Source organism: Salminus brasiliensis, chromosome 16 (genome assembly GCF_030463535.1).
Source record: "Salminus brasiliensis chromosome 16, fSalBra1.hap2, whole genome shotgun sequence".
Taxonomy (NCBI): Eukaryota; Metazoa; Chordata; class Actinopteri; order Characiformes; family Bryconidae; genus Salminus; species Salminus brasiliensis.
In genome coordinates this window covers 33,974,785-33,989,190 of record NC_132893.1, presented here as the reverse complement: position 1 = coordinate 33,989,190, position 14,406 = coordinate 33,974,785, and the positions used below count along the sequence as shown (strand labels likewise).

General features: G+C 42.1%; 1 protein-coding gene across 7 annotated transcripts in view; it reads left to right on the top strand.

Annotated features, from left to right (window-relative positions):
- The window catches only part of depdc5 (DEP domain containing 5, GATOR1 subcomplex subunit), a 50,127-nt gene that overhangs the window by 2,877 nt on the left and 32,844 nt on the right, over positions 1-14,406 (top strand). For all 7 annotated transcript variants that reach the window (XM_072659630.1, XM_072659632.1, XM_072659631.1 and 4 more), the window contains exons 3-22: positions 776-863; positions 1,111-1,157; positions 1,250-1,335; positions 1,602-1,685; positions 2,903-2,952; positions 3,059-3,128; positions 4,550-4,628; positions 4,785-4,846; positions 5,552-5,621; positions 5,736-5,808; positions 6,064-6,167; positions 6,357-6,431; positions 7,160-7,294; positions 8,522-8,583; positions 9,947-10,017; positions 11,186-11,255; positions 12,617-12,653; positions 12,739-12,859; positions 13,570-13,799; positions 14,076-14,276. In XM_072659630.1, the coding sequence (XP_072515731.1) occupies positions 776-863; positions 1,111-1,157; positions 1,250-1,335; positions 1,602-1,685; positions 2,903-2,952; positions 3,059-3,128; positions 4,550-4,628; positions 4,785-4,846; positions 5,552-5,621; positions 5,736-5,808; positions 6,064-6,167; positions 6,357-6,431; positions 7,160-7,294; positions 8,522-8,583; positions 9,947-10,017; positions 11,186-11,255; positions 12,617-12,653; positions 12,739-12,859; positions 13,570-13,799; positions 14,076-14,276 (1,815 nt within the window). The remainder of the gene's footprint in view (positions 1-775; positions 864-1,110; positions 1,158-1,249; positions 1,336-1,601; positions 1,686-2,902; positions 2,953-3,058; positions 3,129-4,549; positions 4,629-4,784; positions 4,847-5,551; positions 5,622-5,735; positions 5,809-6,063; positions 6,168-6,356; positions 6,432-7,159; positions 7,295-8,521; positions 8,584-9,946; positions 10,018-11,185; positions 11,256-12,616; positions 12,654-12,738; positions 12,860-13,569; positions 13,800-14,075; positions 14,277-14,406) is intronic.

The following is a 14,406-nucleotide window of genomic DNA, read 5'->3' as shown; positions in this document are numbered from 1 at the left end:
CATCCATTCCCATACCCATCCAGGACCATGGCCATACCCATCCATGACCATTCCCATCCATTCCCATACCCATCCATGACCATGGCCATTCCCATCCATGGCCATACCCATCCATGGCCATACCCATCCATGATCATTCCCATCCATGATCATTCCCATCCATGACCATTCCCATCCATGACCATTCCCATCCATTCCCATACCTATCCATTCCCATACCCATACCCATCCATGGCCATACCCATCCATGACCATGGCCATACCCATCCATGACCATGGCCATACCCATCCATGACCATTCCCATCCATTCCCATGGCCATACCCATCCATGACCATTCCCATCCATGACCATTCCCATCCATTCCCATACCCATCCATGACCATGGCCATACCCATCCATGGCCATACCCATCCATGGCCATATCCATACCCATCCATGGCCATACCCATACCCATTAATGACCATGCCCATACCCATCCCCATCCATGCCCATACCCACTATTCCCATACCCATCCATGACCATACCCGTCAATACCAGATTTAACCTAGTCAGTCTGTAGCCATGTATAATATCCAATCTGTACCCCCATTTTCACCCTTACTTCTCTATACTCACGTCCCCTCATCCTGTCCATACCCATTTTTACCCTTCTGTACCCATCCTATAAGCCTTCTAGAAGCCATACCTATCTGTGTAAACATACAGAAATGAAGCTTTACTTTTTTACTTTAGAAAATGTATGTTATTTATTACTTTTTATGTCCTCCTCAGATGATGAGCTGATGATGAACCCGAAGGTGTTCCCTCAGGTTAAACTAGGAGACATTGTAGAGATCGCACACCCAAACGACGAATACAGGTGACTGATGAACTGCTGTGGTTTTGCTTTGAGATGATGCAGATGTGTCAGAGCTGGTTAACTCCTGCTGGTCGGAGAGTTATTACCTCCGTCTTAACTATACTGTTCAATTGCAATAGCATAATAATTAGGTAGGAAACACCATCATCAGAAAACACTTGATTTACACTTTGATATACTTTATTATCAGCAGTTAAAACTGTGATGATGTAAAGATGTACGGTTTGGTGCTGTGTTCTCTGTCTAGTCCTCTCCTTCTGCAAGTGAAAAGCCTGAAAGAAGACCTGCAGAAAGGTACAGTCTTGTTGAACACTGGGAAAAAAAAAACTCCTTCAGTCCCGGTTGTAGCTTTCTCTAATAGTAAGTCATTTTTTCTGTCCTTATAGAGACAATCAGTGTGGACCAGACTGTCGCTCAGGCCTTCAAGCTGCGAGCCTATCAGGATGTCATTATAAACATTGTGGATCCCAAGGTGCTCAAAACTCCATATTATAATGCACACCATTGCACCACAATAATCAGATCAGACCGTGGTGAGATTTTACAGTGAAGTTAAATAGAATCCATACAGTCGAATCTGACCTTTAGATCATAGACCGAAAACATAGCCATGGACACCCCAGCTTGGCTCTGCAGAAGTAACCGCAACTAGAACATTACACTGGAACATTCGTTTTTATTTGGGTTGGATTATTGCTTTTATGTTTGCAATTAATAACCCTGGTCTGTGTTTGTCAGGATGTGACTCTGGATCTGGTGGAACTGACCTTTAAAGACCAGTACATCGGCCGAGGAGACATGTGGAGGCTCAAGAAAAGTCTGGTAGGTCACTCTCAGTATCTGTAACGGCGGTAGAGCCGAGTTAGGATGTTTTATTGTTTATTTGCAGATAGACTGTTCAAGTAGTGTAGGTGCTCTTGCTAGATTATTTGGCTTTTATTTTTTTTATCAAGAATATTTTAATATTAAATATAAAAAAAAATACATATAAATATATATGTATCATTACCACTACCATGCAAAAACCTAGTATCTCCAAAATGGTAAGGGTGCTATATGTGTATATATATATATATATAGATAAGATAAGATAAGATAATCCTTTATTAGTCCCACAGGGGGGAAATTCTCAGTGTCACAGCAGAAAAGGGATAGCAAGACACTCAGATGCAAAAACGTAGATAAATTACCAATATATATATATATATATATATATATATATATATTATATATATATATATATATATATATACATACACTATATAAATAATAGACGTAAAAAAGCAATAACAATATTATTTACAGGTTATTGCAAATGATTCTTAATTGCACATGTGAGGGGTGGGGTTGATTGCACATTGGATTTTTACATTGAGGGATCTCTATTCCCTGAACATGTGTGTGTGTGTAGTTTAAGTGTGTGTGTATGTGGTCTGCTGGGAGCAGTGCTGGTTGATGGCAGCAGGAATGAAGGACCTGCGATACCGCTCCTTCACACACTTGCGGTGAAGCAGTCTGTCACTAAAGGAGCTGTGTATGTGTGTGTGTGTGTGTGTTCTTCCCCAATTAAAGAAAGCCAATTACCGAAAACACTCGTTAGTGCTCCCCCCCCCCTATCACATGTAATGCTCCTGACACTGGAAGGGTAAGGGCAGAGACAGAGCCATCTACCCACCTGGAGAGAGCGAGGCCAGTTGTGCTCTCTCTAGCTCCAGCTGCTGATGGCAGGCAGCATGACCCAGGATTCAGCACCTTAATCCGCTGGACCATTCTGAGCCCCATAATACAATTTTTTTTGTATATTCGATCATGAATACTCAGTTACACTCTATCAGAGAGAGTCTGTGAGCTAGCTGAGCATTTTCTCTCTGTGATAGGAGGGCGTGGTGATCGATGGAGGATAAACTTGATAATATTGGTTTATTTGATTTGGCTCCGCCTGCTGGTGATGCCAAATTAAAAAACGGGCGACAAGGCAGAAGAAGGGTCTGATTAGATTTCAGGTCGACTTTACAGTGTGTCGTTTTCCCCCTCTGCAGGTGAGCACGTGCGCGTATGTGACTCAGAAGGTGGAGTTTGCTGGAATCAGGTAAGATAACAAGTCACCTTGCTCTTTAGGATTCTGTGTGTGTGTGTGTGTGTGTGTGTGTGTGTGTATCACTATGTCTCTACATTGTGTACTCTCCTGACTGCAGGGCGCAGGCGAGTGAGCTGTGGGTGAAGGGTGAGAAGGTCACCTGTAGCTACATCAGCGAGGACACGCGGGTGAGACACCTCTACTCTAAATCTCACCCCAACCCCGACCCGACCCTGTCCCTGTTTTAGTCTGTTCAGTCTGCGTGTGTAGTCTCCACATAAGCAACAGGCATCTGATCAGGTATTGGAGATCACAGTCTCGTGGTCTGTGGGTTCTGTACAGGATCAAAATGATATATATATATATATATATATATATATATATATATATATATATATATATATATATATTTTTTTTTTTTTTTTTTTTCTATATTATATCAACTACTAATCCAGTTTCAGTCCACCCCATGTGTTGTTTTTTGATAAAACAGATGAGTAATACGCATTTCCAGAGTTATTACAGTAATATATACATATAAATACAGTAATATTACAGTACATCAGGTTTAATTAGGGTCCTGACCCGTTTTTTTTGCCCCTGAAGTATCTTAATGCTGAGCATGTCTATAAATCCGGTATTTGCTTCTATAGACCATACAGCCACTTTCTTTAGGAAAAAATCAAATATCACCACTGTCATGCAGAAAACTCAGAAATGACAACCTTACAGGACTTCAATGGAAAAGAATTTCGGAGCATTTCTATTGGTCCGTTCATCATGAAATTCTGATGCAATAAGTTAGCATAAGGACCCTGCCCTCAACCCCTCCTTCTCCAGGCCTTCATCCCCTTTACATACCCACACCTCACAGTCTATCACCATCCGAACAAACTTTGCACTCCCCCTCCTTTTCCACCTACTCCCTCTTTTTCGGACCACCACTCTAACAGGGAGCTAGACTCGGACTCCGAGTCGGACTCCCGCTTCACCTCCGGGTGTGGTCCACATCAGCGAAATGAATGGAGAAGGTATTTGTGTGACGATGTGACGCCAATTCATACTAATTAATACTGGACTGCTATATATAGTCCAGTAGAGACTGACCATTCAGCCCATATCCTCCCTAATTTAGATCACCAGTCCCTCCACTGGTATATACTCATGCAATGCTCCCGACACTGGGAGGGGGAAGCCTGACACGTGCCTTACCCGGCTCTGATGCATGCATCGGCTAGCGGACACCAGTGCTGGCCAGCACTGCACTGGAGTGCAATGGGAGAGTGCCGTCTGCCCACCCTGGAGAGAGCAAGGCCAATTGTGCTCTCCCGGGGCTCCGACTGCTGATGGCTAGCAGCATGACCGGGATTCAAGCAAGCGATCCCCTGGTCATGGTGACATCATCATATTCTGCTTATTTCCTGCAGTCAGGTCACTTCCTGTGTGTGTGTGTGTGTATAGTGACACACACTCTGAACTGATACCTGATGTTTTTCATGGACTACGGATGGGAAATAACTGTTCATGAGCTAAAGCACACACTGTTCGCTGTGAGGGTGGAGGAGCAGTGTGATGAGGCTGGGATTGTGCTTGTGTCTGTGTCCTGCAGGTGGTGTTTCGCTCCACCTCGGCTATGGTGTACATATTCATCCAGATGAGCTGTGAGATGTGGGACTTTGACATCTATGGTAACTCTACAGCAGAGCCGCATCCCATACTGTGCAAGTTAGCATTCTTAATAGTTAGCCATCTTCAAAAGGGGGTCTGTCCGTTTATACAGTGTGTGTGTGTGTGTGTGTGTGTGTGTGTGTGTGTGTGTGTGTGTGTGTGTGTGTGTGTTTTAGGTGATCTCTATTTTGAAAAGGCCGTTAATGGTTTCCTCTCTGACCTGTTCGCCAAGTGGAAGGTGAGTCTGACATCACTGTAGTCGTGTGAAAGTCATGACTTTTAGATGTACAACATATGTCCAAATATTTCTGGACACCTCGTCTAATGAATGCATTCAGTTACTTTAAGTTGCACCCATTGCTGACACAGATGTGCAAATGCACACCCACACACAGCTTGTCTAGTCCCTGTAGAGAAGTACTGCCAATAGAATAGGACTCTCTGGAGCAGATAAATAAACTTGAAGCTATTGACACCATGCTGCATAATGCCAGGCGTGGGCTAGTAGAGGGGTCGAAAGCCCCCCAGCATTGAGGAGCTGTGGAGCAGTGGAAGAGCTGTGTTCTCTGGAATGATGGTGATGATGCTCCATCCAATACTAATCCATTGGGATGAGTTAGGGAGTTGGGGATGATGAGGTGGGGTGGTGGTGGTCATCCAACAGCCTGAGCTCACTACCTCTAGCTCTTGTCGCTGAATGCAATCAAATTCACACAGCAATGCTCCTCCAGAATCTAGTAGAAAGTCTTCTTCTCTGGACAGTAGAGAGAGTTACTTCAATAAAAGCAGGATCAGCTCTTTTTAATAGCCTTGATTTCAAAAGAGACGATGAATGAGCAGGTGTCCCAATACTTTTGTCCATATAGCATATTCAATTTGAAATAGCAGTATTGTGCTGGTTATTGATTGAAAACAAGTCACAAACTCTTTTGTCTTCTTTTAGGACAAGAACTGCAGCCACGAGGTGACCGTGGTGCTGTTCTCACGCACCTTTTATGCTGCTAAATCACTCGGTCAGTGCCTTCCTTTTCTTTACTCGTCTGATTATAATATTGACTATTTTCTTTAATAGAATATTTTATTTAACTGATGTCCTGTAAGTAGTTGATTCTCTCTTCTTCCATTAGATGAGTTTCCTGAGAGCCAAAGAGGCTCGATCAGACAGGATCATGAAGGACGCTATTATGAGGATTTCTACAGGTCTCAGAATTCATCACACATTGCTTTGACCCCATTAATAATTGGGTTTTTATTAAACAAGTATCTGAATACTTGACTTCTTAAAACCATATCCACTTCCAGTTTTATAATTAAACATAAATGTAAGTGTGTTTGCAGTTGTGCTGCAGTTCAGATTAAATCCAGTAGTAGTGATGTGTTAAAAGTGTGTAGCCAGGATTGGTGCAAATGAACTGAAATGAGTCATGAACATATTAACCCTCTGCTGTGTTTTAGGGTGGTGGCTCAGAATGAACGCAGGGACGAGTGGACGTCTCTGCTGATCACCATTAAGAAACTCTTCATCCAGTACCCTGTGCTAGTGCGCCTCAAAGGAGCAGGTACACTCTTCTACACCAGCCCATATCATGTTTCGAAGCTGGTACACACTCGCACACCTGGTCAGGTAGCGGTTAGGAGCAGGATTATAATATTAACTATTTTCTTTAATATATATATATATATATATATATATATATATATATATATATATATATATATATATATATTTCTTTTTTTTGTCTTCACAGACGGGTTCCCCTGTGGTCAGAACTCTACTGCTGCTCAGGGCAATTATCTAGAAGCCATAAACCTGTCATTTAACGGTATGTACAGTCTGGAGTTTACATATAGATAATATTTATATAATATTTTATAACTGCAACATAGTACTGGAACATAACATTTGCACTATGATTAATTGCACAGCTGTAGAGATGTTTTTCATTTTCTGTGAATGTTTATATAATTATATCTGTACATAATAGTCTGTAGTTGTTGTTTTTTTACAGCTCTTTATTACTTTTAGTACTTTTTAAAACTAATTATTCTTATAATATTAATTATTTGGTGTATTTTTTTTTATCTCACATCAAGTAAAATATTACATATGTGTATATGTTATACATATATGCATATATATACATATAACACCTGTCTAATGACCGTGTTAAAACTGACATGGACGTTAATTATCTGCCACTGTTTCCACCATTACCCTTCATTGCTCTTACCATCACTACTATGATTATATTAGTTATACTATATTATAAATATTATGTCATGATCTTGTGATTGTCAGCACACCTGAGCAGTAGAACAGTCTTATGTGGTGAATTTTTATCAATAATTTATAAATAATTCTGATCAGAGGAGGATGGGACTGGTTTCTCCCAAGGTTTCTTCCTCCAGCTCTGAGGGCGTTTTTCCTGCCACTGTGGTCTTTGGCTGCTCACTGGGGGTCTTAGGTTTTTATGTTGTTGATCTCTTGTCCTTGTCTTACCCAGTAGATTGGGTTTAATCTTCTACATTCTGGCCTTGTCTGTCTTTGCAGTCTTTGATAAACATTACATCAACCGTAACTTTGACCGCACTGGTCAGATGTCTGTGGTCATCACTCCGGGAGTGGGCGTGTTCGAAGTTGACCGGCTCCTGATGATCCTCACCAAACAGCGCATGATTGACAACGGTGGGTTCACACACAACGGTGTAAGATTGAATCGATCTGTTGATCTGAGGGTTGGTCTGGGATTGTTGTAGTTGATCACGGTGAAGGTTGTGAATGACCTTCCTTCCAGGACCATGGTGCAGTAAATATGAACAGCCCGTATGTACACAGTAATTAACAGGAAGTATCCTGATAGGTTTACAAGTAGGCACATGGAGTATGGGGAAGTCTGATGGCTTGGGGGTAGAAGCTGTTGCAGAGTCTGGAAGCGATGCCCCGGGGCCTTCTGCCAGACGGCAGCAGTGAGAAGAGTCTGTAGGAGGGGTGGGTGGAGTCGTCCACTATATTGAGAGAGAGAGAGAGAGAGAGAGAGAGAGAGAGAGAGAGAGAGACCCCGATGATCTTCTCAGCTGTCCTGACTATAATGCTGTAGGGTGATCAGAGACGTTGTAATTCCCAAACCAGACAGTGATTTAGCAAAAGTTATTAAAAATACTTTAAATAATTGAATTATTTAAATTATTATACTGATTATAAGAGTATAGTAAGAGATTCAGGAGTTTTTGTCATGCACTGCAGAAACAAGCAGTTACACTGTGCAGTGATATTCTTACTTTGCAGTTTCTTTATTTACTGACATAATTCTTATAAATATCAATATGAAAAAAGAAACAATAATAAGTATAATAATTAAAAAATAAAAATACACTAGTAAAGCTAAGTAAAAGAAAACCACTTAGTAAAGAAAGTTAAAGAGTACAGTACAGTATGGTTGCACATGCATTGTGTGCAAGTACATCAGTGGCAGTGATGTATGTAGCGGGCTCATATTAATGGGTGCATGTCATTATACATTAGAATTATACATTGATTTTAATGTGAAGTGTTGATACATATAATATAGATCATAAAACAACTTTTAAATTAATTCATTCATTTATTTATTTTTATTATGATTGAGAATATCCAGAGATATTTCGCCTAAAAATGAGTGTGTAGAGAGGCTTAGAGGGGCTTGGCAGTGTTTTATATTGTATGAATTCCAGCACTGTGTGAATGGTGCCTCCTTCTACAGTTGGATCTTCTGTAAATTCTCTAAATATCAGAGTGCAGAGAAATCCAAATTGAATTGAATGCCGATGAGGTCAGAGATGTTCTCTCTGTGTGTGTGTGCGTGTGTGTGTGTGTGTCTGTGTGTGTGTGTGTGTGTGTGTGTTCCTGAATAGTATTGTGGTTTTTGATTGGCAGGTATCGGTGTGGATCTGGTGTGTATGGGAGAGCAGCCACTCCATGCTGTTCCACTGTTTAAGGTTTGTAGCCAAATGCTAACATCCAGTACACACACACACACACACACACACACACACACACACACTTGTCATTTGGCTTAATTGCTGATTAATGACCAGTTTTATTGGATCTATTAGGCAGCGAGTCAGTTCTTAAAGGTGATGAAGGTGAAAGATGGTCAAGCGTAAGAATCTGAGACACTTCGACAAGAACCAAACTCTGATGTTCTAGATAATGACTGGGTCAGAACATCTCCAAAACATCAGGCAGGTCTTGTGGGGTGTTTCACTTTTCAGTATGCAGTGGTCAGTACCTCCCAAAAGTGATGCAAGGAAGGACATCCGGTGAACCAACGACAGGGTCATGGTTGCCCAAGGCTTATTGATGCTCAAGGAGGCCCCGCCCACCTCACAACTTACAAGACTTAAAGCATCTGCTGCTAACGTTAGTCTTTGTGTCAGATACACTCTTAAAAATGAAGGTAGAGCTGGGCCATATTTAAAATATATTTTTTACGATATTTATCACAATATTTTGCCATGTAGACAAAATGCACCGATAGTGTAATTTTTTTTTATTTTTAAAACTGCTATTTAAGTACTCTCACGTACTGGGTACTGTGATTTTTACTCCGAATACTCCATTAAATTAAATAAGACTGATTACACTCTTAATATACATGCAGTTAATCAGTGCTCTTTAAGCACTGACGATATCCACGATACAAAGCATATTGTGTACCACGATAACGAAATTTATCACGATACAATAAAATATTGCCATATTGCCCAGCCCTAGGTTTAAAATGGTTCTGTGAGACATGTTTGTAATAGAGAGGTGTGACTCGAAGCACCTTTATTTCTAAGACTATACCACAGGACACCTCCAGAGGTCTCGTGGAGTCCATGCTTTGATGGGTCAGGGCTGTTTTAGTGGCACTAGGAGGACCTACACGATATTAGCCAATATTAGGTTTTAATGTTGTGGCTAATCGTTGTTCCACTATGTACAGCGAAATGTGTTCTCTGCATTTGACCCATTTGTGGTTGCGACACACACACACACTCACACACACACACGTGTTAGGGGCAGTGAGTACACACACACACCCAGAGCAGTGGCAGCCAGCGCCAGCGCCTGGGGAGCAGAGAGGGTAAAGGGCCTTGCTCAAGGGCCCAACAGTGGCAGCTTGCCGAGCCCGGGTATCGAACCCACAACCCTGTCATTAATAGCCCGGAGCTCTAACCGCTGAGCCACCACTGCCCAGTGACCTGTGTTTAGCCCTGCACTCTTCAGTGTGTTATTATGACCAGATATGATGCTGCTAAGTGACCACAGTTTATTTGGTAAAGTCCAGTGACCTCACGTTCTCCCTCTCCTCAGTTACACAACAGAACAGTACCCGGTGACTCCAGACTGGACGACTACAATCTGCCCCACTGGATCAATCACAGGTAAACCTGCAGAAAGGACTGCTGGGAAAGCATGATTTTCTCTTCCTGTAGGTGGAGCAAGCCTGAAACTCGTAGAGTGACCTGGTTGGGTTACTGTCATTATTATTATCATCATCCTCGTTTATCTGTGGTCTCGTAAGACCTGTAAAAGCTCCTCAGACACAAATGTAGTCACATGGAATGGAATGGATTAGTCCCTAATATTTGGTTACTCGTCTCTGTGGCTTGTCCCAAATTAGGAAACATGGGTGAATGTCAGAGTCATTGTAGAAATGGTTCGTGGTGGGGCTCTGAGTGGCTGCACTGCCACTATTCCCCGAGGGGGGTGGGTGGGGGGTTGTCGATTTGCCATCAGCGGTCGAAGTCTGAGAGAGCACAACTGAGGGTGACTAGATGGCGCTCTCTCCCCTCATCACTCTTAAAGCGATGTTGGCCAGCACAGGTATCTGTTAGCTAGTGTGGTGGACCTGGGGGCCCGCCGCCTTACTGTGTGGGAGGAGACGTGTGTCTCCTTAAGTCCTTACTCTCTTGGTGTCGGGAGCATTGCTAGTGCTAGGGGGAGCTACGAATGGGTGGGTTAATGGGCAGTAACATAACTGGTACTGCATAATTATTGTATGCCACTGATAATGCTAATATTACAGTATAATAATAATAGTTATAATTAATAGTATAATGACATTAATAGTAACAATAATAAAAATATCTGAAATTAATTAAATGAATGAATGAAAGGGGTCCTTACCCCGCTTGGTGTCGGGAGCATTGCTAGTGCTAGGGGGAGCTATGAATTGGTGGGTTAATTGGAAGTACCATATTTGGGGGGAGGAAACATTTGACAAACAAATTATACATAAAAAATATGATTAAATTATTAATTATTAATAATGATCATTATTTTTTATTATTATAAAAAAAAGAATGACTGTGAATGAGACTGTGACTGACACTGTCTGACAGAGTCAGTGCCTCTATCTATGGTGACTCTGTGAGTCAGTGCCTCTATCTATGGTGACTCTGTGAGTCAGTGCCTCTGTCTGTGGTGACTCTGTGAGTCAGTGCCTCTCTCTGTGGTGACTCTGTGAGTCATTGCCTCTCTCTGTGGTGACTCTGTAATTCTGTAAGTGCTTTGTTCGGTGAAAGAATTAAAGCTGGGCTGATTTTACAGCTTCTACACCTCGAAGAGTCAGGGCTCGTCCAGCTGTTTCACCCCCAGAATTAAACTCGCCGGCCGGAAGGTGAGTGATCACATGACTTCTTCAGATGTAGTCGACAAAGGCGTAGCCTATCAAGGCTTCGTAGACTTCGTAGGCTGAACCGAAATTAGACGAATTATTCACGAAATAATAATTAAAAATAACAACAACAAATTTCAGCAAAAGTGTGTCTATTGATATCCTCGCTGGCATGCAATGAATTTTGGGATATGTTGGCTGGCTTGGGGTCCACCCTCACGAGACGGCCTCAGACGGATGCTGCCCCTGAACTGGGACGCGCTGTGTGACTAACAGTGGGAGAACAGAGGCAAAAATGAAGAGCTTAAAGTTGCAGAGTTCAGAACTGTAATCAATTCTAATCTGGATTAGAACAAGTTAATATCCAGTTTTCTAATAAAAAATATCCATAATGAAGTCCATCATCTAAAGTGAGGTTCTAATAAACATAGCATAATAAGTTACAGTATAATAAATTAGCATCCTGTATAAATTAGTAATAATAATAATAATAATAATAATATCCAGAATTAGACTGTAATTAAAATAATATTGATATTGAGGTTTTAATAAAATTAACACCATACATTTCAAAGAATCTAAATGCTTCATATTAAAAACTACACTATTTGTGGACACTCTTTCTAACGAATGCATTCAGCCGCTTTAAGTTGCCCCCATTGCTGAAACCGATGTGCAAATGCACACAAACACACACAACTTGTCTAGTCCATATAGAGAAGTACTGCCAATAGAATAGGACTCTCTGCAGCAGATAAATATGATGGACATATTGGCACCATGCTGCCTAATGCCAGGCGTGGGCTAGTAGAGGGATATAAAGCCCCCCCAGCATTGAGCTGTGGAGCAGTGGAAGAACTGTGCTCTCTGGAATGATGGTGGTGGAGCTCCATCTAGTACTTTTGGGATGACTTGGGGATGTGGGGATAAGATGAGATGAGGTGGGGTGGTGATCATCATCCGACATCCTGACCTCACTAACCCTCTTGTTGTGAATGCAATCAAATTCTCACAGCAATGCTGCTCCAGAATCTAGTAGAAAGCCTTCATCCCTGGACAGTAGAGACAGTTACTCCAACAAAAGCAGGATCAGCTCTTTTTAATAGCCTTGATTTCATATGAAAAAAATGAATGAACAGGTGTCCAAATACTTTTGACAGATAATTACATGGCACTGCTTGTTGTTTTAGGATTCTGTGTTGTGTCTAGAGTTGCTTGTGTATGTTGTGTGATAACTGACAGTGAGTTTGAGATCTTTGCTGCTGTTGTTCTGGATTAACGCTCTTCAGTTCCACCTATAAGAGCAGAACTCCACATGCTCCTGTGCCTTCTTGTGTTCTTCTATAATTCTTCTGTAATTACAGCTCCATGCTGAAAAATCGAAGAGCAGTAAAGACCACTGTAAGTTTATTTATAGAAGTCCTTCATTTCTGTTTTTCTGATGATTTTGTTATTAATAAAACATGAATTCATTCGTTTCTTTCAGCTCTTGGGGCTCCAAAGGACTCAGAGAACAGCCTGCCCATCCAGGTGGACTACGATGCCCATGATGCCCAGGTCTTCAGACTTCCTGGACCTTCCAGAGCCCAGAGGAGCACCAACTTCAGGTTTGCGTACATAAACAATAAACAATCATTGCATACGATCACACCACACACACCAGCCTGATTTGCTCTTCATTATATATTATTTATTTTATAATTTATTATTAGTTTAGTGCATTATTAGTTATATGTGAGCTAGTCTGAAGAACAGAGCTCGGTTCCTCCAGGGTTCTCCTGGACGCCCCCCAGTCCAGCCAGCACAGCGTGGAGGATGTGTTCACCTCCATCAGCATCAGCAGCAGCAGCAGCAGCAGCAGCTCACCTGATTTACCATCATTAAGCCCTGATTTACCACCAAACCAGGTGTTGATCTGAGGAGAACTCTAAATAATACTAGACTCCATGAGAGAGGAGAACTTTGGAGATGTTCTAATGATGAACACAGTGATGGAGAACCACCACCACTTTCTGTAGGAGTGTTATTATAAGTGTTTATTCTAATATTATTTTTAGAGGGGGTAAAAATTTTGTCTGTATTTACATTATGTAGATTAAAACAGGCAGCACTTTCTGTTTAATGTCAGTTTTACTGTTAAAATATTCCACCAATATTTTTCCATATTTAATTAATGTCATTTTTTTATTTATCCAGGCGAATAGGCCAGTGGGACCTTATAGCAGTTAGCAGTTAATTGGCATTTTATTAATTTGTTTATTAAATGAAAAAAATAATGTCTTTTCATATTTTCTTGTTATCTGCTCTGCTGTTGCAGGTCAAGCAGGGACAGAGAGGCCAGTAGAAAGAGCTGGGGTCCAGCAGAGTTGAATGGTGGCACCGGGGGCTGCTCTCCCCCGGTACGTCCAGCAGGGGGCCCCGATGAGCAGCGTAGTCTGGCCTCAGACGACAGTCTGGGACACATCTCCAACATGCTGCTGATCCCGCGGCAGGTGCACGGCCAGTACGAGGTCAGCAGCTCGCTCGGGTACACCAGCTGCACGCGAGGTACGCTCCGGCTCCAGTTTCACAGTGAAAACTGGGCTCAGCTCATAATATGAGCTGAAATCGAGGCTCACAGATTTACTGAGGTCAGGAAAATACTTATTTGGGACGGAGAATGGGGGGGGGTAATTTCTGTCTGCCCATTCATGTGTCACAAAGTGAATATTTTTTTCTGAACTGAATGAGAATTCAATGTGAAGACAACAACAGTGTCCCCAAACTTTTGTGTGTGCTCAGCGCTGTTTGCTTTCTGTGGCGTGTTGATTTTGTCTCCGTCAGAGCTGTTGGAGAAGATGGTGGAGTCTCAGCGGGACTCGAGTGCTCCTGGCCGGTTCACCGTGGGCAGCGCTGAGTCCACTCTGCATATCCGCCCGGGGGGGTACACACCTCAGAGAGCCCTCATCAACCCCTTTGCTCCGTCACGCATGCCCATGAAACTCACATCCAACCGCAGACGCTGGATGCACACTTTTCCTGTGGGTCAGTGAAGCACACACACACACACACACACACACACACACACACACACACACTCTCGCACACACACACTAGGACTGCAAGTTAATATTTTCATTTTTTTCATCATTTATTAATATTTCTCATGATGTAT